Source organism: Platalea leucorodia (genome assembly GCF_965183815.1).
Source record: "Platalea leucorodia genome assembly, chromosome: 21".
NCBI lineage: Eukaryota > Metazoa > Chordata > Aves > Pelecaniformes > Threskiornithidae > Platalea > Platalea leucorodia.
The window spans coordinates 1,021,058-1,045,563 of record NC_138843.1 but is presented as its reverse complement, the minus strand read 5'-3'; the positions used below and the strand labels follow the sequence as shown (position 1 = coordinate 1,045,563).

The 24,506-nt window shown below is 46.9% G+C and overlaps 1 protein-coding gene across 1 annotated transcript; it reads left to right on the top strand.

Annotated features, from left to right (window-relative positions):
• The first annotated feature begins 337 nt into the window (after positions 1-337).
• On the top strand, positions 338-24,285 carry LOC309599628 (uncharacterized protein KIAA1958-like). The gene is made up of 5 exons (XM_082331230.1): positions 338-409; positions 10,623-10,722; positions 18,117-18,205; positions 18,996-20,196; positions 23,370-24,285. Exons 3-5 carry the CDS (start codon positions 18,203-18,205, stop codon positions 24,215-24,217), a joined length of 2,052 nt encoding a protein of 683 aa, XP_082187356.1. The 5' UTR covers positions 338-409; positions 10,623-10,722; positions 18,117-18,202; the 3' UTR covers positions 24,218-24,285.
• Positions 24,286-24,506: the final 221 nt, after the last annotated feature.

The window sequence follows — 24,506 nt, the reverse complement described above, 5'->3', positions numbered from 1 at the left end:
AGAGAACTTGTGAGGTAAGACATAACACCTACCTGCTCTGCTCAGGCGTCAGGATAATGTTTTTCCTAAGTTACAGTCCTGACACCGTTTGCTGACCAAAACAGCTCTTTTTCCGGTCTGAGGTGGACCTCAGTGGTTAATTAGATAAGCGTGTTTCACTCTTAATGCGTGCCATTGCCTGTAGGTCTTACTTCTGCAGGGATGCAGGTAAAATCCATGGATTTCCTGTCTTTGGGGATTTCAAACCTCTAGAAGATTTCCTTTGCAGGTGCTGGGCCGTCTATAGTAAATTTAAGCCTACTACAACGGACTTAGTTGCGTCAGATACTTTCTGTGGCTCCCTTAAAAATGATCGTTGAGCTTGTTCATGTGCCACACGATGAAGGCCCCTAAAAAAACCAAGGGAGAGGTGAGTGTCCGTCTGGTTCCTGCCCTGGGCGTGCCGGTGCCTTTACTTTGTCCCCGTGCAGGAACAGGCACACGAGGACCAGGATCCTGATGGAGCCTGAGCCATCTTAGGATCATCCTCCTTTCCAGGATCATCCTCCTTTCCACCAGGACACTGCTGGTTCCTCTCCGCTAACGTCGTTCTGTAAAGCAGTTTGCTTCCATAGATGAAATGCTGCCTGTCTCTGTTTAAATATAGACAATATTTGCTCACTGGGAATTCTACTAGCAATTACTCATTTTCTTTGCCTCACTTGTCATAATCCTATCCGTTGACTGCAGCGCAAGAATTAATTGTCCCAGACCTCGCTACAAGTCCCTTGTGTAGCATTGAATCAAATATCAAATGTCCAGTCCACATTGATCTTGGCTTCATTAGCTGCAACCCTGTTTGGAGAGTTTCTAGGCAACATAATACTGGTCTTACTGTAGAAAGGATCCTTCGTACCTCACCAGCACACCCACTTGTGACATTTTTGTGAAAACGTTTGTACAATTCTGCCAATCCGCCTCTATTGTCGGTGGTAAACAGCAAAGCACTAATCTAGATCGGTGCCACTGATGGAGGCACCTGAGCTGTAACACAGCCGTGTCAGTGGTACTTATGTGAAGGTTCAGAAAAAGATTTAAAAAATATAGTGCAAATGAAATTCAGAGTCTTATCCTTGGGCAGTGTTTCTGCTTAATGTCAGGTAACTTTGACAGGTACAGACATGCATTTTATATTCTCATTTCTTTCTGAAGCGTACGCTAGACACATGAATATGGAAAGAAAAAAAAAAAGTGAAACCGTCTTATTATTTTCTCCCAAACACGTATTACTGTGTTGGTTCCTATGGCCAGATGCCGCCTTTTCTCAAAGAGTGAGGCAATGCTCAGATATTTTGGTGGCCAGGACCAGACATGAACTTACTGCCTCGCTCCTGTCACCATTTGTGAAAGGCAAGAGCTTCCATTGAGCTTGGATCTTACCAAGAGCTGGTAACGCTAATTTCCGTGTCTCTGGTGTATTGGGCTCCCCGGCCATGCGGCCCTCGTTTCAGCAGTGAAGTTTTAAAGTGGAGAAAAAGTATGTACTTACCCATTGCTACAGGCCTCACCTAAAGGCCTCACCTGAAACCAGAGTTACTTTACTAGGCACTGCATATGAAAGGCTCAGCTTCTGCCACAGATAAGAGATTTACAACTTAGATGAGGCAAAGAATGGGAAAACGATGGGATTATGCGATCGATCCACTTTAGAGTTGCTGAGCTGAGAGCCAGAGAGATAAAGTGATTTGATCAAAGCAGAGCAGGAATTTAACTCCCATCTCACGAGCCACAATGCACTTTCTTGAACTGTGCCTATTTTAAACTATATTTCCTGTGGAGGTGTTTCACTTCATCTTCCCTTCAGAATAATCTGTTTTATATACTGTAGGTAAGAAATCCCTCCATAGTAGAGGACGGTATGGAGACAGAATCACTCCTTTGTTTTTAATATGGGATATTTCAGACCGCTTGTAAAGAAGTGTACTCTAAAGAAGGGTAGCCTGAACATGACACAAAGACTTTGGAAAAAAATCATTAATGCTAGATACTGATCACTAGTAAGAAAAATATCTGATTTTCTAGTGGCTGTTGACATTAGTTTATTGCACGTGCAGGTAACGCAGCTGCTTTTCAGATATCTTTGGAAAAGCAAACACAGGTGGATGCCACTGAAGAATTATTACTTTTCAAAGACCTCTCCTGTGCAGTCGTGGTCTAACTTAAGAGACTCTTTTAAGGTTCATGCAAGCTCACTTAGATTTTCCATAGTTCCAGCAGAAATGCTGATTATGCAACATTTTATCAGACATTTTCCTGTAATACTAACAGAATTTTTTAGACAGCGTCTTTTCAGATACTATGGTAGCAAACTGACTAACGGCATTATTGTGTAATGCACAGTCTTTCTCTGGGCCAAACAGGAAAATGCATTTAAGAACAAAATAATACTTTATACACAGAAGCAGCTGGGAGAAAGACCTGCCTCTGTATATCTTTGTGTTTGTTTTGAAAAAGAAACCCCCATGAAAATGGCCATGTGAAAAAAAAAGAGGAGGGAGAAGGGAAAAATACGCATCAGCTTCTTTTGTGCAATCCAGCAAAATGGTCCCACCCTCCCCCGGGCTCCGGTTACTCACTCGCTAGAGAGGCCTTGGCGCGACACACCCAGGTTTTTCTCTTTTTAAGCCCTTCCTGCTTCTGTTATCTCTTTGAATTTAAGTTACTATGCAGGGAAGAAAAACCCTCTGAAACAAAAAAGACCCTCTTCCTGCCTTTTTTCCTTTGTATTTTTAAAATAGCTCTGAAGGCTGTACTACATTCACAGGACACTTCTCTGCATAACCACGTTCCTTTGCAAACTAGCAAAGTTTTTTCCCTTCTCCTTCCTCTTCCACCCAACGTTTCTATCAGTGACTTGAAAATAAGAACCCTTCTAAAATACCTAAAATACGGTCTCTGCTCAGGAACCCGAACTACTGTGCACAGTGGTATATCCTTAGGTACTGTTTTTAATGACAATTGTTTTCCTGCGAGTTCCCCTCCTCCCCCATTATTCACAGCACCCTGCAAGGTCCTAAACCAGGAAACTCTTTCATATATAACTTTGCTACTAGTATAGTCCCAAGGAAACTTGGAGGGCGGGGGGGTGTTTCAAATACTTTTGCTTCTTTTTGTTGCTTGTATTTATTTTAAACCCCTTTCAATTAACATAGCTGTTTTGTTTAAAAGAGTATTTGCAGCTTTAGCAACATCTTAGGATGCCAGAACATTCTTGTGTGCATCATTCACGATGCCACATCACAGCTCTGGAAATGGTTAGTCTAAAGCTAGCAGAGAAGGAGCAAACTCACTGCTGCATTGATCGCTCCAACAAAAAGAGGCACGGGGCTTCCGATGGGCCAGTCAGTTCACACGTGGCTCAAAACTGCTGAGAGCGCAGGCATCGTCTCACTCAGCTCATACCCAAGGGAAGGGAAAGGAGAGGGACCGGAATTATCCCGGGCAGAAGTCATAAGCCACACAGGCAGAAAGCTGGGGCTGTTGGAGGAAGAGGTGTGGGTACAGGGAGGATCGCTGGCGAGCTGGCTACGTTAGCTCCAGTGCTGGGGAGGAGTTCATTTCTGAACTGCGGATCTGTGGCTTTTCAAGCAGTACACATCATTAGCAAGGGGAGTATTTTTTCCACTGATCCTAAGAGTTTGGCAGCATGAAGTATTATCAAAAAGCGTACCAATCAGTAATTGATAAATAAATTGGTTTGGAATTGAGCTTAATATACTTTCAGTATTAAATAGAAGTAAATGGTTCTAACCAGCTTACAAGTTCCCTGAACTGGATTTTTGACACAGCGATTTGAGGCCTCCCTTCCAGGGACAAAGTTGAAAAACACTTTGCAAGCAAGTATATCTGCACGCGGAACTTTCATTAGCGTTGCCATTGCACGGTCTGATTTCACCTTTTGACAGGACTGCCAGACTATCTACAGGTATTTTTTGTGCTGCAAGTAGTTATATCAACTTGAAATTCTAAGTATAATCACAGAAGCTCACATTTTACGTTTCTTCCCTCCTTTCTAATCCGTGACAAAACGAGAGACCGATCTGTGTGGTTATTCTGTTGTTATCAGTCCATGTTATTTCAGAACTTCCCTGTCTTCGCCGCTCCTCCCGGATGCTTTTGGGTGACTCATTTCCTGTGAAGGATGAACCAGCCATTTCCTGGCTATTCAGCACAGGACTTTTTTTTTTTTCTTCCAGTCTGTGTTGGAGTGGTGCGGATTAAGCTATGGTTTGATTATACCCCCCCTGCAACTTCCACCAGAACTGCAACTCTTCACTGCAGCCTTCTAGACGATAAACTGTCAGCACGTGTTGCTTAGGGATCGTGGCTTGCCTCCGCTTCCTGGGCCATCGGCTCTGTGATTTTGGGGTGTGGAATTAAAATAATTACAGCCATACAGATTTAACAGTGCCATCCTTCCAGTCATTGCAACCCAATTCTTTTCATAATAAAGGGAATGTTACCAAAAGCACCATAGGGCAAAGATACTGAGCTCACAACACGTATCTAAGCCCAGAAATTCTGAATTACCTAGTAAGTGCTACCAAGATTGCATATTGGCATTTGAGAAATCCAGGTAATGCCCCTACTGGTTTTTTTGTTAGACACAGGTTACTAGAAGACTGGGTCGGTTTCTGTATTGATTCCGTGCCCATAATTCCAGCTCTTGCCTCCAACCTGTGTTTCCAATTTCCTGAGCCACTCTTTATTCATACTTCACATTATGACTCTAACTGTTGCGGACAGCTTGCTTCAACGCCGCCGCCGAGTTAAAAATTGTCTGGGCGTTGTAATGCCACCCTGAGGTATCGCAACTCTTTCGAGCAGCTTTTTACTGCTATTTTAAAAATTATTCTCTTAATCTTATTTCCCATCATTTCATTTGAGTATTTAGATTCATTAGCCTGTCATACATCCGTAATGTTTGGGAAGAAAACCCGCACAATAGGGATACTGCCTCTTGAGTCTGAATGTAGCACATGTTGTAGGGATGATCACTGAATAATTCATACCCTTAATGATTTATTCATGCTCAAAAGCTGGATACCTCCTCTGTGACTTTCCATTATCTCACAGAGAATGCAAGTTCCTCTTCAACCGTGCTCGTCTTCGGAGCGCCAGCAGCAGCCCCTGCGTGGGCCCGCGAAGCGGGGTGTCTGAGGCAAACAGAGCCGCGTGCGTTAGAAACCACTCCCCTCTGATGCTTCCGAACCATTTCTGCTCAACAGCAAATGGGAAACTCCTGCCATTCCAATGCCATCTGTGTCACCCTTGACACAGAAGCTACAATGCAGGTGCGCTTCTTTGCAAATTCTTCGGAAAGGAAGGTGGGCGAGCAAGCACGTTAAGCTCTTCTCCACTGGTACACACGTAAAGCGAGATGCTGCGGTCACGATGCAGGATGTTCTCAGCATGGAAAACAGGCAAACAGGCCATGACTCTGGGATTTGATACCGTAGAGCTGATCTTCTTCTCCACGAGGCATTTCAGTTTTATTTCCATTGTAAAGTTACGGATTCTGAGACGAGACAATTGATACAAACATAGCAGGATTGCTGCCTGCCCTCTCAGGAAACCTTGCAGGAAAGCCTGGCCAAATAGCAGCAGTTCAGACTAATCTCTTTCCTGTCTAATGTGGGCTATCAAAAAATACGCCTTTGGTAAAAGCTTGCAAGACCACGACCTGAGTCTCCTGACCTAGGTGAAGATTTTGCAAGGCATTCAAATTCCATCTGTCTAGGAAGTATGAAGGATGATTCTGTGTTTCAGCAAAGTCTGCAGGCCCACAGGCAACACTACCCCTAGCCGGCTGGTATGAAATTTCCTAATTGTTTATCCTGTAATCCTGACTTCTTTTGTCCTTGGAATAGGCTCTACATCAGCATAATTAAAAATGTCAAACATGCTTGAGAAACTCTCCAAGTTGCTAAAAATGAATGTGAATTTCCTCCCCACAACCTCGCTTCATCTTTCCCTTACTCTGGCCTCAGCTTTACAAAGTGGTCTGTTTCCAGCCCTTCAGCATAGTTTGCATTCCACTGCCAAGAATGAACATTTATTTATACAAACAACCGTCCTTGCAAGCACATCTCCCCCTGCTATCCTAGGGCAGGGAAATAAACATAATTTCTGTTCTCTTCTGGAGCTGCACTTCTACATTTCTTTTTTCTTTATTCAGGGGCATTTTTTGCGATGAAAGATTAGTGCAGTTCAGTCGCTTTCCCGTGCTTCAAATCTGCTCAGAAATGGACTGGAATGCTCTTTCATTTCCTTACAATGATTTTATTTTATTACCCTCTAATGATGGTGCCAGTTTCCTGACGAACCACTTAGGGGGTCTTGATGGCTCAGCAAGCAGGTTTTCAAAGAGGTCTGGCTCACGCTGGCACCTTGAGGGCTCTGCATAACTCGCAGAACCGGAAAGCCCTGGTGCCTCTTGCTCCCAAAAGCACACCAGTAACCTGGTTTTCCCAAGTCCGTTTTCGGGCTGCTGCCTTACGCTAACTCTTCCAGCAGCACAGCTGACATGGTAGGCGAGATCAAGGTACGTGAAACGGCAGGTTCCAGGTGAGCAGACTCATGTGGAGGGGAGCCTGAAGCTCATGCATTATTGCTAAAGCTTCTCCATCCCTCAGCTGTCAGGCTGAGGTATTGTTCCCTGAAATGCTAGCTCCTCACCTATGTCCTCTGTCCTCAGGTTGTCTCCCATTGCATCTGCCATTTAAATGGATATTACACAGATGCTAGATGACTCCAGACAGGGGAATTTCATCGTCTGAGCACAGTTCATTTAAATGAAAAAAGGGGCCCTAAGAGAGATAGAGATACACTGGCAGAGCATCTAGAAATTCTCCATTCGATGAGTGTATCTGCAAGCTGCTTGCTCTCTTACTGTACCCACGTCAGATTTTGCTGTGTGCGAGCCAGCCTCCATTTCTCAGTTCATGTAATTGTTTGTAGCTAAGAGTAATATTTAGATTTATAATGTTTACAATTACCTCCACCAGCGAATAAGATAAAGTGGTTTTGTTGGGAACGCTCTTATTTGCCTTTCTAAAGCAACCTTCTAAGAAATGAAGCATTTAAGTTGTTTCTGAAGGATCCAGGGGAATGCTTTTTTAAAAAAGAACAGCAAAGTGATATTTTAGAATACAGTCCCAACACTATCTTTTTAGGAAGAAAATACAGACAGCTTCTTTAACGACATTGCCAAACCAAGGTCAACGAACTACTGCAAGTGAATGAATTAGGAATTTTTAGTGACTACTTTCCATGAATCATTACTGAATATTTTATAGATCTTGCTGCTTTCTTAGTAAGCTTGCTGTTGCAAAGTTTGCAAAGATATATTTACTTTCGCCTCAGTATAAGGTATCAATCTTTTTCTTTCCTGTGATGCACAACGAAGGGTTGATGTCCTTTTAAGACTATCCCCGTAACGTGGCCTGGTATGTACTCGGGTCTAAATGGACATTGCTCTACTCAGGAAGAGGAGCATGATTACAATTAGGCCTCGCGCCGATTACCTCGTACGGCAGCATCACAACTAATACCTAGTGGGAGAGAAAAACCTCACATGGACCATGCAGCTGGCAAGATACCACCCCCTCCTCCTCCCTGGGCTTCCATTCAGAGCAGGGTTTATTCTCATCTTGCAGGTTATACTATGCATGCCTGGAGCACGCCAAAATGTGTCCTTACCAGATTCTTCAGATGGCTTTTTAGTGTTTTTCATTAAATTATATCAGCGAATGTACTGGTAGAAATTTCAGCAACACGTGAAGAGGTGTCCTGCTCTCTAACGGGATACGCGCACCCAGAGGCGCACCCCGGTACTTAGGCGTGTATAGCACTGCATTGGCCGTGCACCTCCCTCTGCATTTGAGGATGCAACGCCCTGATGCGTGCAGTCATTCCCCTGGAGATAAGGGAGAAACAAGCGACCCCAAAAAGGGCAGGACGTAGCACAAGGACAGAAACGCAGAGACATACCGGCTCGATTCTGGAACTGGCAAAATTGTGCTCCCTCTTCCCCCTCCCGAATACTTCTTTTCAGTGTCATGCATGCAGTTTATAGGCGCTTCAGCAGTGCAGCTGAATTAAAGCCCTTGTTTCCACATGGATTCAAGAACAAATATGTCCAAATACATCTGAGAAAGTAAGAGGACTGCCACACCAAACCGCTGTGTGCCTGCCATGAGGCCCGCATTGTCGTACAGGCTAATAAAGACATCATTTTCCCAGGGCTTCAGCTCTATTAAACACAAAGCTCCAAATGATTTCCTACTTGGATCAAAGATGTGTTTGTTCCAGTGCCACTTAAGTTTAAAAGGCAATAGTGGGAATGAATGAAATCTCCCCAGTGGCAGCTGCTGAGGTTCAATTGGTTTGTCAGTGCCATAATTATGCAGCGGACGTCTTCTGTTTGCTGGCCCATATGTTCCTGAAGGACGTTATGCAATGGAAACGGCGCAGGCAAGCCTTGCTCCCGGAGCTAAGGGGTTTTTGCTTTTGCGGTATGAAGACTTGCTTGCGTTTTGGGTGGTGAAAACGTTACGAAATCTCACGTTCTGATTTCAGACTTGAAAATGGAGTTGCTCTTATTTGATCAAACTAGATGGAAGTGTATGAGAAGAAACAGCGGCCTGCATCCAGTATCCTAGAACCAGTGTTTTAATACGGAGACTGACCACTTTTAACTATTATTTATATAGTTAGAGCTGGCCTCTGCCATCGAGCGCTCCCCTTGGCTAACGCAAGGAGCTGTCACTGGGATCAGCGGCAGGGTTTGGTGCGACCCTTGGTGCTACGGATAAACGGGGCTCCTTGTCTGGCCAGCCACCACCGTGCAGCCCGTCCACCTCCTCCCACAGCACTGCTCATCTCTGTAGGCTGGGGTCTGGATGCTGATGAGAAACGTCTGCTCATTAAATAGCTATCTCCTTGTCTAGGACACCGAATTTTCTGTGTAACAGACGTGAGCGTGTAGTAAGAACTCCAGAGTATTAAATTAAGCATTAAAAGAACATTAAGACATGAACCTGCAAAATGTGAAGTCAGGGAGAATTGAGAGCATTCGAGATCTCAGTTGCCAAAGGAACAAAAGAAACACAATATCCTTTAGAATGTTTAATATTTAATTTGGTAAGATGCTCCGATACTGGGGCAGCGACTGCAGAGGGCGATGACAGCGAGCACCGTGCGAGGGGTGCTCGGGGCCTTCATGGGCAGCCGAAACGCCGAGGCACAAAAGGCTCCTTATTTGCAGAACTGTCGATTTTATGCGCAGCTACCTGGTCTGCAGCACACCATGCATTTTCTAAGCGCCATGCAATTTAATTCATATGCGTTCTTGTTAAACACACAGCATCAACATTGTACAAAAGAGACTCCTGACGACTGGGCTAGTTAGAAAGGGAAGAACCAGCGGCACATCTTAAATGCTGGAGATCTGTCGCTGACTCACTCCCTGCTGTTCATGTTCTGCACGCACCTAAAGCCAAGAGGGTGATTTTCATGAACTGGAACAGTCGTCTTACAGAGCTAAGTTTAATTCAGAGGGGCGTCTCCAGCTACATTTTCTTGCTTTAAGGTCAGGGCTTAAAAAAATATGTAAGTGATACTTCGTTTATTGGGAAAATACTTAATTTCATACTGCGAGTTGACCAGTTGCTTCTGCAACAACTAGATGTCAGCTGGCAAGATTCTTCCCTCTTAAGTTTTGTCATGAGGACTTCAGAACACGTGTGGTCACCAAAGGAACAAAAAGGATTTTAGGTAAACAGAGCGGCACGGCTGCGGCTGTGGCCCAGTCCTCCAACAGCCGGGCCTGCGTTCCAGAGAGCGCGGCCACGCACGGTAGCTGTTTTGAGGTACCCGTTTAGGCTTCAGGGATCCAGCAGCCTAGGTGATTTTCTAAGAAGCATTCACTGATGCCTTGGTCATCTGAGAGCGTCTGCTGGCAGCTCCAGTACGAGACAGCTGGGTTTGTGGCGCAGGCTTGGAGAAAGTTTCCGAAGTGTGTTTTCAGAAGTGCCTTTTGTGCACTCGGGGCAATTTCAGCAGAGAACTCCAGATCCAAACCCACCGTTGGCTCAAGTTTTGCTTGAATCTGTAGAGTGGGCCTAATTGTTTGCTCTTGCTCACACTTTGGACCGTGTGTTATCGCTCCTGTAGGACTAGGGTTGGCAACCCCTTACGGATACTATGCCAGAGTGTATTTTTCTTTTCCAAAGCAGCAGCTAGGTGTGCCAATGCTGGGTTTTGCTGCCTCTCCAAGAGGCAAGATGCCATCCATCTGTGGTATTTTTCATCTGTGAGGCTCTCAGCTCCTGCTGAATGCAGCACTTGAAGTGGGAGACTGAAACTGGGAGCCACTGCCTCTTACTGGTGCCTCCCCAGATACTGCCGACCCCAGCTCCTGCCTCAAGCATGCCATTCAGAACCTATAAAAATTGAGTGCAGACTCGGCGCTCAGGGCAAAGCCTTTTGCTTATTGCTTCCATCCCACACAAAGGATCTTCAGGTTGCTTTAAGATCACTTTTCTAAATAACTAATACCTTCTCTCCCCCTTATTTCCTAGGCTTCCCTGTCCTCTAGGCACCAGTGAGGTTCTTGTCCTTCGACAGACTGCAGTGCTCCATGGGAGGCTTCCCGAAGCGTCTGGCCTGACCTTGGAGGAGGTAAGGGAGAGAGCGGCACTTCAAAACAAGGACGGTAGTAGAAAATTACATAGGAGCAAAGGCTCCAAAGGTGGGAAGCCTGCAAGGCCCCCACATGTCCTAGCAGCACAGCCAGATACCATGAACTAATGAATTTGCCTGCGACCAGAAAGCTTGGGTGCTGCTTGGTGAGATGTGTTTTGTGAGGGACAAGCACCTTTCCTTTCCACGGGCATCGCACCCTGCGTTTCCCTGTGCTCTCCCCGTGCCAGCTGCAGGCATCTGCATCTGCCCGAGAGACCCCAGCAGAGACTGTAAAAAGCAATCCCACACAGAGGGGACATTCCCTCCTCTTTATTTACCAACAAAGTTATTTCTTCTACCTCCAGCAGCCATTTACCATCACATCCTCAGCAAACCTCCATAAACACTTGAGATGTAAAAATGAGAGCCAGCTCTTTGCCTGTTGCTAGCGAGCCTGACTTCTCCGTACACCCCCAGAGTGAGTCACCACGGGTTTGAAGTGCTTCTGAAAAGGTGAAATCCTCAGCCTGGGAAAGAGTTGAGGTGTAGTTGTTAAAATTGTTCTGTATTGTAAAAAACTAGGTTACTCCATCTCATTGTGAACAATTATGCCTAATTACAAGTCACAGATTCACCACAAATGGTATTTAATAACAAATTTCTACCGTACTTCATCCAGAGCGCGTCCTGAAGGAACACATTACCTCTGGTTTGCAGATAGGTAACGCGTGATGCGGGACAGAAGGAAAGATCAAACAGAGAGGAATGGATGTTAGGCCCCAGCGTTTGAAACTTTGGATGCCGTGTCCTCCAGCTTACGGCCCGGGTTATTTCAGTTGAGTTGAGCAGGTGGTATAAAGAATGGTGTGTGCCACACTAAGATTTTAGTTAAACTTTAAAAGGCTGCTCCGAAGTTTAAAATGGCAATAAACACTTTGACAATAAAATTAAACGAATAAGATTTGCAACTTCCCCGTAGCAAAGTCCCAAACGGGATGTTAATTTTTGCCGTTTGATATAAAAGAAATTGCACCGACAGAGGAGGAATCGAAAGCAGCCGAGGTACCGTGACACCCTCATCCCTGCTCCGAGGGCTGCGAACGGAGAAGGTTCAGCGCTTGGCTAGGGCCACGCTACCGGTCAGCGGTTTCATGCCGTATTTTTAGCCGTAAGATAGCAAGTTTCCCATGAAGTTGGCAGGCTGAGAGGTCAGCCCTCAGTTTTCGCTGTTTTCTTTCCGCGGAGCCCCGGGTGCAGAGGCTCGCTGCCGGGGAGGGCGCTTCGCCCCCCGCACAGACCCGGGGGACCTCGGCCCCGGCGCGAACCGCGGCGCTCCTGCAGCCCGGGGCCGGGGCCGGGCGCTGCGGGGCCGGGCGCTGCGGGGCCGGGGCCGGGCGCTGCGGGGCCGGGCGCTGCGGGGCCGGGGCCGAGCGCTGCGGGGCCGGCGGGCCCCGGGCGGGGCGGCAGGGCCGGGCCGGCGGCCGAGCACCCTCTGCCGGGCAGCGGCCGAGCGGCGGGCCCCGACCGCCCGAGCGCCGAGCTCCAGCCCCGGGCCGCCGCCTCGGGAAAGGAGACGGAGCAGGATCCCAGTTTTGCACCGTTCCCGTCTTGGTTTTGCGCCTGTTGCAGTCAAACGCCAGCAAAGCGAGGATTAAAGGTGGTGCTAACAGGGGGAGATGTGATGTTATCCCGTGACTGGCGAAGCTTGTGCTTTATGAAAAATACCACAAACTGAGAGAAGCAATTAAGAGAGTAGCAAACGCTCCTACGAACGCCTTCTTGCCAACAGACATCATCTTCCATTAATTAAGTGAAAGAAGATCATTTTAATACAAATAGCTGCTGGGGAACAAAGTAAGTTCCCACAGTCAGTTCTATGCTGATACAATTTACTCATCCGCAGCCCAGGACTGAAAATAAAAAAATCCCAGGAAAAGTACAACAGCCTGCATGTCGAATTGTTAGGGAAGAGATCGGACCGCTCTCCGCGGCGGCACTAACCCCAGGCGCGAAGCTGCTCACAAACGGCAGCGTTAACAGGGTAACCAGCGCAATCATTATTGATGTCGTAGCCTTTTCTGCCCAAGTCACAGATTTGCCCTTCACTAATTTCAGCTTTCCCACCTCTTCCTGGGGAAATGAAATATTAGGACCTATTTATAGAAGTTCATGGTTTTAAATTAATTTTTTCCTTTACTACAGCTGGTTTTAGTGGTTGATTACTGTTTGTTGGACCAGGTGATCCTTTGCCAGCTGGCTGCGGCTTTTATTAGCTCTTTTAAGAAGACTTGATTTAGAGCTCAGAGTTATGTTACATGGACAGCAGCTCTGTAACGCAGACCCTCAAGAGAAGAGATAATTAGGACTCATGAGAAAAATTGTGTCCGATTCTCTGAACAAAAACGCTCTTGTTTAAGGAATGTGGTGCTGTAGGCTAATATTTAACAGCAGTCTCTCTTCCCTCGCTGAGGGCTGGTGCATGCAATTAGACCCTGCCCTCCATCAGACATACTGGATGTTATTTTCTGGGAGCATCTCTCAAAATGGAGGAACGCTGCCCTGTAGCAAGTACAGAACGTATCTTGGGAATTGTATTTCTGCAAGTAGGGCAGGAGGTAGCGGTGGAAGGACGTGGTGCAGCAGGAAAAGAGCTGAAGAGGTGCTGAGAAGGCTCTTGTTCAGGGGAGGGGGAGGAGAGAAACAAACATTGCAGAGAACAGGAAAAACGATGTGCTGGGAAATGATTAATCCACCCCAAAGGCCCTTGCTAAGAAGTGGTGGGACAAGCTCAATGATTTTTGGCAGCCATGAGCTACTTCTGCTCCGCTCTCAACTCCCGTCTTGCAACCAGATGTGTTGAAGTACAGCTTCGTCCCACCCCTGCCCCAGACACCAGGTCCCCCGCCAGCGTCCTTCGCTCCGCTCGGGCAGCACGCCCCCTCCGATATGTGTATTTTACGGCTGTCCCCTGTCCCTCCACCTCCAGTAAGCGTTTCTCAAGTGAGCGGGAGCACGCAATCCGTGCCGGGGGAAGGGGGCGGGAGTCAAGTTTAAGAACTGCTGCTCTGTATCCTGTTGTTTTCCTACCGGGATTGTTGCAGTTTCCTGCACTGTCTTATCTGGAGCTGAAAAGCCAAAGCTCTCATATTTACTTGTTTTGTGCGTGCCTCGGATTTCTAATCTGTGAAATAGATGTTAGAGGACTTAAGAAAAACATAGCTAGGACTTTCACAGGGTGGAGGGACAGGAACAAAGTGGTTAAAGGGCTTTCGGTGCCTATACAATTAGTTTCTTTATTTAGTTATCCTGCTTGCATAAGCCTGCGTATGTCAGAGAGGGTTTCAGAGAACCTTCAGCATACCATAATGCTGCGCAGAGTCCACTGCCACGTAAAACAGCAAGATTCAGATGTTTACGTTCTCAGGTGATTCCAGGTATCTGTGTTTGACAGACCTTACGAGAGAATCATTTTCAGAAAGTGCCGAGTACGTGTTTCCCCCCCCCCAGGGCTCAAACTAGACACAGAAAAGTCTTAAAAGGAAATAAGTATTTCAATGCTTTTAGTCCGCCTTGAGTTTTAAGAGCTCCACTGAACTGCTGTAGACTTCTTTGAAATTACTTGGCCACATTTTCTTGAATACAGAGGTAAAATAAGCATATACTCTGCTGACGTCTTGAAAGCTTACTATGTCGATCAGATGCACGAGAAAGCAAAACCTTGTCCATTTTTTAAACTTTTTTCCTCTAGTGAGCATGAATTCACTTAACTATAGGTTATATCAGTGCGCTAAATTCCCTATGGGTTAAAAAAAAAATAGAAGAAAACATTTACCGTACAGCTCTGGAATGTCCTGTTTTTCTGCACAAAGGTGTGGGTCCCGCATACACAGTGTCCATTATCAGATGGGAGCCTCTCCTGGAAAGATAATTAAAACGCCGTGTCGCTCAGAGCCATGCGGATACGGAACCAGACACAAGGTTTCAAAACAAAACGCAACCCCCAAACCCTGACCCCAGCACCCTCCCCCATAGGGATCCTGGCCTTGTTGGAAGCAGGTAGAAAGCGTGGCAGTGTTCAGGATGAATTTTTATTAATTGAAGAGATGAGAAGTGTGTCAGTTCAGCCTTTGTGGGTAAATACATATTTAATTTTTTTCCGCTCAGTTGTAACTGTAAATTCAGACTCATTCTGCTCGACAGTTTCTTTGGAGGTACTGTCAACTGATGTAAATATGAGAGCAGCAGTGGGGTGAAGAAGTATCCTTAGTTCATTACCAGAGTCTTTATTTGGAACTAAATATCAAGAGAAAAAAGGCTTTTTTTCAAAGAGATCAGGAAAAGGAAGACATGTGCTTGGAGATAAGGACAGATAAAAGCATTCCATTTAAAGACGCCCGTGATAGAAATCAAGATGTTCGTCTGCCAAATCAGTAATATCACGGCCTTATGACCACGCAGAGCTTCCGTTCCCGTTACCTTTTCCCACACGAACTCTAAGCAGCAGCTTATTGGCATGAAAGTTCCTTTTGGTTTGTCCAAGCAGCTCCGCCCTTTACGGAGGAATTACACAGGTTGAACTTGAAGATAAAACTCTTTGGCTTCAGAGGGGGAAAAACGGTTCTCCCACAAGTTTACGCTCAGCTTTCTGAGGCCCAGGGATAGGCTGGGAATTCCCGGTCCTTGGAAGGTTTGAAGACAGGTCAGACGAACAGCCCTCAGGAGGAGTTTGGGCAGAGCTCACTTTTCTCTGAGGAGATGGCCATTTGAGGTGACTTCCAACCCTGTTTTCTGTGATTCATTAGGAGTGAGATCACGGTGACAGTAGATCCTACACAACACCTAGATTAACAGAGGTAGAGAGCTCAAAGTGCATTTGCTGCTTTAAACCAGGGGGTTTGGGTCTGTTTTTTGTTTAAAGCAAGCAGCGGATTTCAGTTAGAAAATTCTTTGAAAATCCTAGCTCTGCATGTTTCACAAGCTAGCATATGCAAACGGCAAAGCGTTCTAGGCTAAAATTATCTGTACTATAATTAGAAAGCCATAAGAAGGACCACATGGATTGATACTAGCGTAAGTGCAGAAGGGCCTCCCAGAGCTGCGCTGCCGTGCAGCGGTTTCACCCCCGAACGGGAGCGGTTCATCCCCCATCGGGAAGCATAGCCAACACTCTGCCAGAGATTTGACCTGCGCTTTTCTCTTTGACAGGGACGTTTCGTTCCCTGCCCTGTCTCCTGAGGTTAGAGAGGGCTCTTGTATGCTTTGCTTCTGTTTGTCTCCTTTTCTCTTAGGGTTGAGCTTTGCCTAACTACTGAACGCTCGTTAATTGTTCGATGGGTTTTGTCATCGTAGTCGTTACCCGGCCTCGCTCAGGCAGCAGACAGGCTCCCTCGCGCTGGGCAGCGTGGAAGCCCACGCCACTTTCATGGCTTTCCCCCCCCCCCCCCTTTCCTGCTTGGGCCAATTAAACTTTTGCCCGCAGGTTTTGCATGCTTACTCACTTGGGCGTCGCATCCAGCAAAGCACGTTTAGCTTTGGCACCAGTGGATCAAAGCATTCACTTAAAATTAAGCAGGTGGGTAAGCGCCCGGCCAGCTGCAGCCTTGGCGCTCGGCAGCCTGTTGCTCTGCTGCCCATCATTCCTGCAAGCGTGGCACTGCCGGAGCAGGGCCCTGCGAGCACCGGTCCAGGGGGCTCCTCCGCGGTGCGGGAGCGTGGCCGAGAGGCAGTTGCACGTCACTGGGTTTCGTTTGGTTTGGTTGGTCTCAACCCTGCTCTGGAGGCCCCCGCTGCTGGCTGGGGAGGATGGGGGTATGGGAAGGGGGAAGGCAGCTGCCCCCCCCCGCCAGGCGCCTTTGGGTGCCCCGGGCCCCCTCAGGCCGGCCCTGCTGGCGGTGAGGGGGTTTGGGCTAGGGCAGGTGGCCTTGGGGAGCCCCGGGTGACCCCGTCCTGGGGCCAGGCTGGAGAGGGAGAGGGTAAGGGCCTTCCACCGCATGGTTTCCACATCCCCACCTCATGTCACTGATGCTGGCCAAGCCCTGCAGCAGCCACCACGCCTCGCCCTGCACACGGGGCTGGCGGCCGCCCCGGGCGGCCCGGCCAGTCACACTCTTACATCCCTTCCTCCAGGCAGGGCTCCTCAGCCTCACCCGGGTCCCTCCTCGCCCTGCCGCCTCGCGCGGAGCCGCTGAGCACGGCCGGTGGAGGTAGGGCAGCAAAGGGCGCTGGGCACAGCCTCTGCCTCGGCTGCTGCTGCACAACGGGGCGTCTGCAGAGCTGCGGTTTCCTGCCTGGGCGCTGGCAGGCTTTCCCACAGTTTAACTAGCATACTCATGAAATAAATCCCTGCAGACAAACACCGCATTCACGGATTACAGAGCAGCCCTGCATCTGTCAGCTGGGATGGGCTTCTGTCTTCCGCAGCTTGCCCGGAGAATAGGAGCGTGCAGAGCAGGAGACCCGGAGGCTCGAGCTCACGCACCCGGTGAGGACGTGCACTCGCGGTGTGCTGGGCTGTCCGCACGTGCGTGCTCACCTTCAAAGCCAGCAAGGGCCTGTTCTCACCGGGAAGCCACGTCACATTTAGGCCAGAGCTGCTCAGAGAACCAGTTTAGACGAGATTCCTGCGTCCAGTGTTTTCAGTCTGGCATCTCTTGCCACCACTAAATGCAAAGCTTTTAATTAATAATAGACTAAGATGCCTGGAGCAAAGACTGCCATTATGAACTGTAAATGCATGCGGTATCAGTCACATAGCATCGTAAGGCTTCTTGACTCTTGCAATATGTATGATGACGGTAAGTTATGTGACCGATTGTTCTTCTCTAACCTGTTACACAGAAGTGATGACGACTTTCTAGACGACTACATAGAATGTTTCAGAACAGATGGGAGAATTTCAGATTTAGTCTCTAGTAAATACGAGTTACATATGCAAATAATCTTTAGTTAGGAAACTTCCTCTTCTTTTTACTATTCAAAAAGTCAGATAATGTCAGAATCAGAACTAGCTTCGCTATTTCTGGTACTTCTGTCTCTGCAGTTCGCTCCGTTTGGAGAAGTAAAGATTGCTAAGTACGGCCTGCGTTCAAAGTGCCAGGGCTGAAAGGAACATATCGCAGAGTCTGGCTTTTAAAATGCTATTTTCAATATTTATATTTTGTTTCAGCTTTGATTGGTACGCTGTAGAGGCTAATCCTGCAAATATTTACACAAGTCAAGCTTTCTATATATAGTTCATTCGAGCTCAATGGGAGCTCACCTTAATGAAGGCACATGTTCTGCAGTAGCATTTATTTTGGACTGAGCATTGAAAAATTTAGTTGCATCTGCTAGCCAGATTTTTTTTTTAAATATATATGTATGTACACACACGCGTATGATGATTATTTTAGGTTCTGAGAGAGAAAGAAAGAATATTCAAACAGTCGCTTACTGATCTCCACCTGAGAGAAGGCTCAGTCAGATAGAAAACAGCAACATGGTAAGTATTCTTTTATAGCATAAATGATACCACAGACGATTGTTTCTAACAGAATCCATTATAGCATTAAAAATTGTAGAATTTTAAAAAACAAGTTTTAGATATGTGGATGCAAGGTCCATTTTTTAGTTTCCGAAAAGCATCCCACAAACGACTTCTGCATATAGCCAATTTCCCTTTGATGCAAGTAGCCCTACCGTCGTGACAGATGAGAGAAGTAGGAGCCCCGTTGGCCACGGGGAGGCGGAGACTGAGAAGCTGATTCCTGACGCTCTCCCTTGTTATCTTCCATAGCGAGTACAGAACTGGCCGTGGGTCCAAGCTTGCTTGGATCACAGGACTCAGTTGCAAACAGAGCACTACACTTCAGCAAGTTACCCTTCCGTTAGCTGAGCTGTGGTCGCTGCTGGGGCGGCTCAGTGGGAGCGTTAATCCCAGTTACGCCGTGGATTTAGAACACGCATGTGAACAGCCGCTCTGTCTCAGCTGAGGTGTGATAAGTTCTTAAGCTGAGCTACCTGATCAGGACTCAGAGCCCATAGGTACGCATAAATTATAATAAAGTCATCATTCCAGGACCATGCCCACGAACTACCCCCCAGGTCTTCAAAGTGGACAAATTTATTTATTTGTTGTAAAGAATGAACAAATTGATTTTTTTAAAAGAATCATTAGAGGAATCCCTGATCTGCAGTTACTGCTCTATTAGACGGGGCTAGAAACAGGCCCCAGGACTGCTATTTTATGTACATCCTCTTTCACTTACGTTACCTCCAACACATTTTTACAGAACGAGAGTGTCGGTGATGGAAGATGCAGCGATGCCAGTTCACTTCGCATGGATCTCTCCAATCTTGTGACCTGGGCACACACTCATGGGACCATATGCAATCAAATCCCAGCCCTGGAAATTGTGCAGAACACGGGTCATCCTAGCAAGGACAATTCCGTTCTCTGGATATGCGGAGTTGGACATGCGTATCACTGGCAGTGTGGAAAATTATACATCAGAGGCAGAGAAGAGAATGAAGCCACAGAAAAGAGAAAGAGGTTAGTATCTTCTGAGGCTTCATCAAGGGAAGCTAATTTAGATGAAAAGAGGTTCAGGATGACCCCATCTTTTGAGAGGGCTAAAGCAGATGCTGTTAGCACAGGGCCGTGTAGCAGATCTCCAGGGGTCACTCAGCAGAAAGACGACACGGTCTACATAATACACGATGAACCATCACCCAGAGAAAATCAAAAAAATAGCAAATCCATGAAATCGTGCTTTGCAGCAGAGCAGCATTTGTCAATATCTGGTGGCGAGGTCAAAACTGACAGACGTAAGGTGAAGCTAGAAAGCAATGAAGATCTACAAATCATCTCTGATGAAGAACAGTGTATATTGGACAAAGACGACCACGGAGACAGAATCAACCAGAATATTCTGTCAGAATCGCCAATCAAAGGTATAACTGCTGAGGTAGATCTGCAGATGCATCGCAATCAGAAGATGGCATTTAACAAGCCGACAACTGCCCAAACGTCTGGCTTTGCCCCCACGGGAAAGCCACCCCTAACTCTTGCCTGCATTCTAAAGTCCCCCGTCAGCAACCAAGAGAGCCTGGACAGCAGCTTCTTGAGGTTAGGTCCTCTTAATCCTGCAAGGTCCGTAACTGAAACTGCTAGAGCAAGAAATTCCTCTGGGTCAGCAATACCAAAAGAACATTTAAAATCTGTTCCTGTCTCCAACATTGAAGCAAAGGCCCAACTTGAGTCACCCGCCTCTGTGACATTCTTTGAGTTTGAAGCCACTGTAGATGTCCAGCAGCAGCTCCAGCTGAGCCCTCCCGAGCATGGCATACCAGGAATAGGCTTAAGCGGGAGCATTACTGAAAACCCTCTCGAGGAGGGTGAACCGTCAGGATCCGGGCACGCACCTCATCTTTCAGCCTCGTTGAGCCCAGAGAGCAAGAACGCAGACCGTCCACCCGCACCTTCACACAAAAGTAAGAGTCTGGAGTTTTATTCCTTGAGGGGTTTACGGGTGCGTTCTATTCATTGCTTTCCCAAAATATTAAAGGAGGGTCAGTTTGTATAGCTGCCAAAATCTGTATTGTAGCATCTAAGTAAATGCCTCTGATTTGGGGCACTCTGTTTCTTCTAAAAGGGATGAAAAAGGTTCCTACCTTAAGCAATTGGCACTTCAATAGATAATGCCGTTCGCTGAGGTACCCAGATGTGTACTTGGCTGCGGCCCAGCCTTAACTACCCAGTTTGAATACTCTGGTCTTTGATTTTACTCCGTATCACCACATACTATATGTTGGCTGTACTTAAGAGAGAGTCCCTGTGAGAAACTGGAGCCGGAGGTGGGAACTCGGGTCTCAAGAGAAGAAAACAAGAGGAAGTAACTTTTAAAGCAGTGAAACAGAGAAATTGTGGCTGAAACTCTGGCTGTACCAAAGTCAATGGCAAAAATCCCAGAGATTGCAATAGGAGCAAAGTTTCAGTTCTGCATATTAAATTATATGAGCTAAACAAATTGTTTTAGTACTTTTAAGAATTTTAAGATTTTCATGCACACTGTCCTTGGAATCCTGCTGGAGTGGGGAGAGTTATAATTGCTCAAACATTAACTTGCACGATACACTGCTTACTAGGGAACTTTTGACACCAAGGTTAAGCCACGTACAGAGCGTATTTAAATGATTCAATATCACGAGAATATGCTGTTTGACACAGATTTTAGAAGCCTAGCTTGCGGCTGTAAAACAGACACCGTCCACACAAGAAGGAACTGCTGACACACAGCGTGTGGACGTTATCAGAATTATGCTAGTCTTTTGCAGGTAGTGGGGAAGCCATCAATGAAATCGCTTTAATTCATTTAATAAATGATCATGTTTTAGGATAGATGTTTATAATATACTGGGGCCTTAATGCCAGGTACATATATATTATTTAACCTAATGATTAAACACCTCAAATAAAATGCAAATGTCCAGGTTTTTAAAGATGTTATAGTAAAGCCACAAAATTTGCATCTATAATGATTTGGGTGCCTGCAGGTGCTATTTCACATCAATACCAAGTAAACTGCTGGCTAGTCAGTTTTATGGCTCTGTCTGCTAGTATCTAGGTGTACACATTGAGGCAGATTTTGAAAATATATTTCAGAGTAAGAGTGTATGTTTTCCATCCAAGGCTTACTGCCTTGGCTCCATCTAACTGAGAAGCAGCCCCCAACAGCGCGTCTGCCTTCCACACGCTCAGTATGAGAATCCTGTTGCATATTCCCCGAAGCCTGCTCTCTTCCCGCGGTTGCCATCCAGCCCCGTGGCCTCGTCCGCGGCACGCCGGGCGCCCAGCCTGGCAGAGCTGCTGCGGCACTGCCCTGCGGCCACGCAGGATGCCTCCCGACCGACCGCATCTCCGGACTCCTCCCCAGCTGCAGGGCAGGGCTGTACCTACGCTGCCCCAACCCACCCCCAACGCCTGTCCCACTGCGCCAGACATTTATACCCATCTCAGCTGGCCGTAACATTAACGAGCAGCAGCCTGCTGCAGGTTCCTGCAGCGCAGGGGACTGGACAGTGCCCTTCGAAAGAAGAGATTACTGAAATAGTATTTTGGGGTTTATCTGTAACACAGTGGGTGTACACTCAAAGCACCGTTAGTATTCCTGAATAGGCTCAGGGTCACAGACATTCGTGTTCCTTATGGAGCCCTAACCGTACAAACTGGCCCAGTTATTTTTTGTGAACATTATTTGAGTATTTTTTGTAACTGACAACATATATCAGCAGAAGGGACTGGGAATTCATCTGGGAATGTCTGTGTAGTAGCCGTTTCTGCCAAGATAAATGGCTTATGGCTCAAGCGAGGCCGCTGCATGTATTGATTTACGAGCCATTCGTCTCTTCACATAGAGCAGTCAGTAACAAAACAAGCAGAAAACCCAAACCAGCAGCACGGGGATCAGTAGAATCCACCTCAGTCCAGCCACAGCATTTTAAGGTAACAACTAAGCGTGTATAAAACAACTCGGTGCAAGAAGGGGAGTCTCTAGATGTTGGCTCTAGAATCCTTTTCAACCTACCCCTCTTCAGCCCTGGAAAAGTCACAGGCGAGCAGATGGAGCTTTTCAGCAATCCAAAGAATTAATTTCTCATGCTACATCGAACTAGGTAGATGTGGGATTGCCATAGCAACTTGAGAGCGAACCCAACTGGAATCCTGGCACTCCTTTTTTAAAAAAAAATAGTATACTTTTACTCATCTTTTTGTTCTCCCTCACTACCTACCCCTAACTTTTGGTTAATGCTTTTATTTCACAATGAGAGTTCTCCTGCCCAAAGAGATTTTTGTAAAGAAGAATGCTTTGAATATATTTTGCATAATGCAAACTATGTTGTACAACACTTTGAACATATGAAATGGGTGCTGCTTAGTCCTGAGGCAGCTCACAAGATCCACGTACAGGCCAGCTCCCATCTCTTTTAAGAGAGCAGAGTTTGGCCCCCGCAGTCACCACGAAATACACGCCAGAGCAGCCGCAAATCGATGAAAGTATATCAAGTCCGTTTGGGGTTGCTTGGGCTTCGTAGCCAGCGCTGCAGGCTCAGGACTGCGGCCGCTGGTTGCGTGGCTGGTCCCACGAGCGCGGTCCTACGAGCATGCTCCGCGTCAACTCCAAAATCGGCCAGGGCGAAGTTCAATGTCAAGCCAAGCCACCCGCGACAGGCCCGGGCTCCGGTCCCCCATTGCTGTCCGAGAAGGCCCATAGAACTCGCACCAATGCCTTCCACACGCGCACCCCACAGTGACGCTCAGCGATTAAATCTCCCTAGGAACTCATTCTCTCCCGTTTAAACATAATTCAAAAAGAAAGAATGTCTTAAGTGTGTCTACATGGTGGTGCGCAGATCGAGCAGCCAGGTGAGAAAGAACAAGGCGGGCGGCAATCCTCTCCCCGTCTGGGCTGGTGCTGTCGGGGGGTGCTGGCCGGCTCGCTGAGGGGACAGGTCTAAACCGAAGCGTTAAAGGAGGGGGGTTGCAAAAGTCCCATAATCTCTGAATTACTTTTAGAAGGAAGGCGAACATTATTCTGCATCTCCTTATATTTCACTGATCTCCTTGTAAGTTCTTGCTGTCCTCAAAGCTGTGTCTTATCTTTCAGATGAGTTGAAGAACTGGGAGAAAAAGAGAAACCGTAACGCTAGCGATATAAAAATTTTCAAAGACTGGCTGGTTTTACATTGCCCTTCTGAAACGCGCGAGATCTATAAGCTGCCACCCGAAGACCTCGATAATTACCTGGCCTCGTTCTACAGTTCTGCAAAGAGACAGAACGGCACGGATTTTTCCGCCAGTTCTTTGCACTTCTATCAGAGCAGCATAGAGAGATACCTCAAGGATCACAACTACAAGTACAGCGTGGTTAAAGGGCTGGAATTCCGAGCATCTCAGGAAGCCTTGAAACTAAAGCACCAGCACCTATCTCAGAAAGAGAGAGAGGGAGAGTGGAGTATTTTGGAGAACCTGACAGATGAAGAGGTGGACGGTCTTCGTAAGAAGGGGCTTTTAAGTAAGACGCACCCTCAGGGCTTTTTGCACCTCATGTTCACAAATATCATTAGGGGCTTTGGGGCAAGTACACACAGTCAGAGCCATAATCTGTACTGGGGCCAGCTTGTGCTAAAAAGGAACGAGGGAGAGCTGGAGTACTTGGAGTGGAACGATGATCTGAGCGCAGAGGTAGATACAAGGGAACTGGGCCCACGTCTCTTTGCCAAGCCCGACAACCCAGATAACTGTCCGGTCGCAGATTACAAGGAGTACGCTAAGAGGAGGCCGCCGGACATGCTTCACGACTACGATCCACTCTACCTGGCGCCCAAGCCTCTCTGCTCCATATGGGACCAAACCTGGTTCTGCAGGAAGTCACTGACAAAAGGCAAAATGGAAAAGATCTTGAAAGCTATTATCCAGCAAGTCAAAGGAACTGTAAAGAAGTCCAAGAAATAAAGGTATCCATTTAGTTTCTGCTGTGCCGCTTTTTGATAGGGGCACGTTTCAAAGTAGGCTTTGAAAGGTTTAAGTGGTAATATTTAGTATAGGTCAAGGAGAACATCCTTCAGTTTCACCTTCCAACACGAGTCACCTACAGCTGTGCATCACCTTAGCCTTCAGGCTAAGCGAAGAACTTCTGTTGCTCTTTATTAATGGAATTGATAATTCAGCAAGTTAAATAGCTACGAGAATCTTAGGTTTCACATTTGTAAAACAAGTTAATATTCTACCGTATGATTAATGA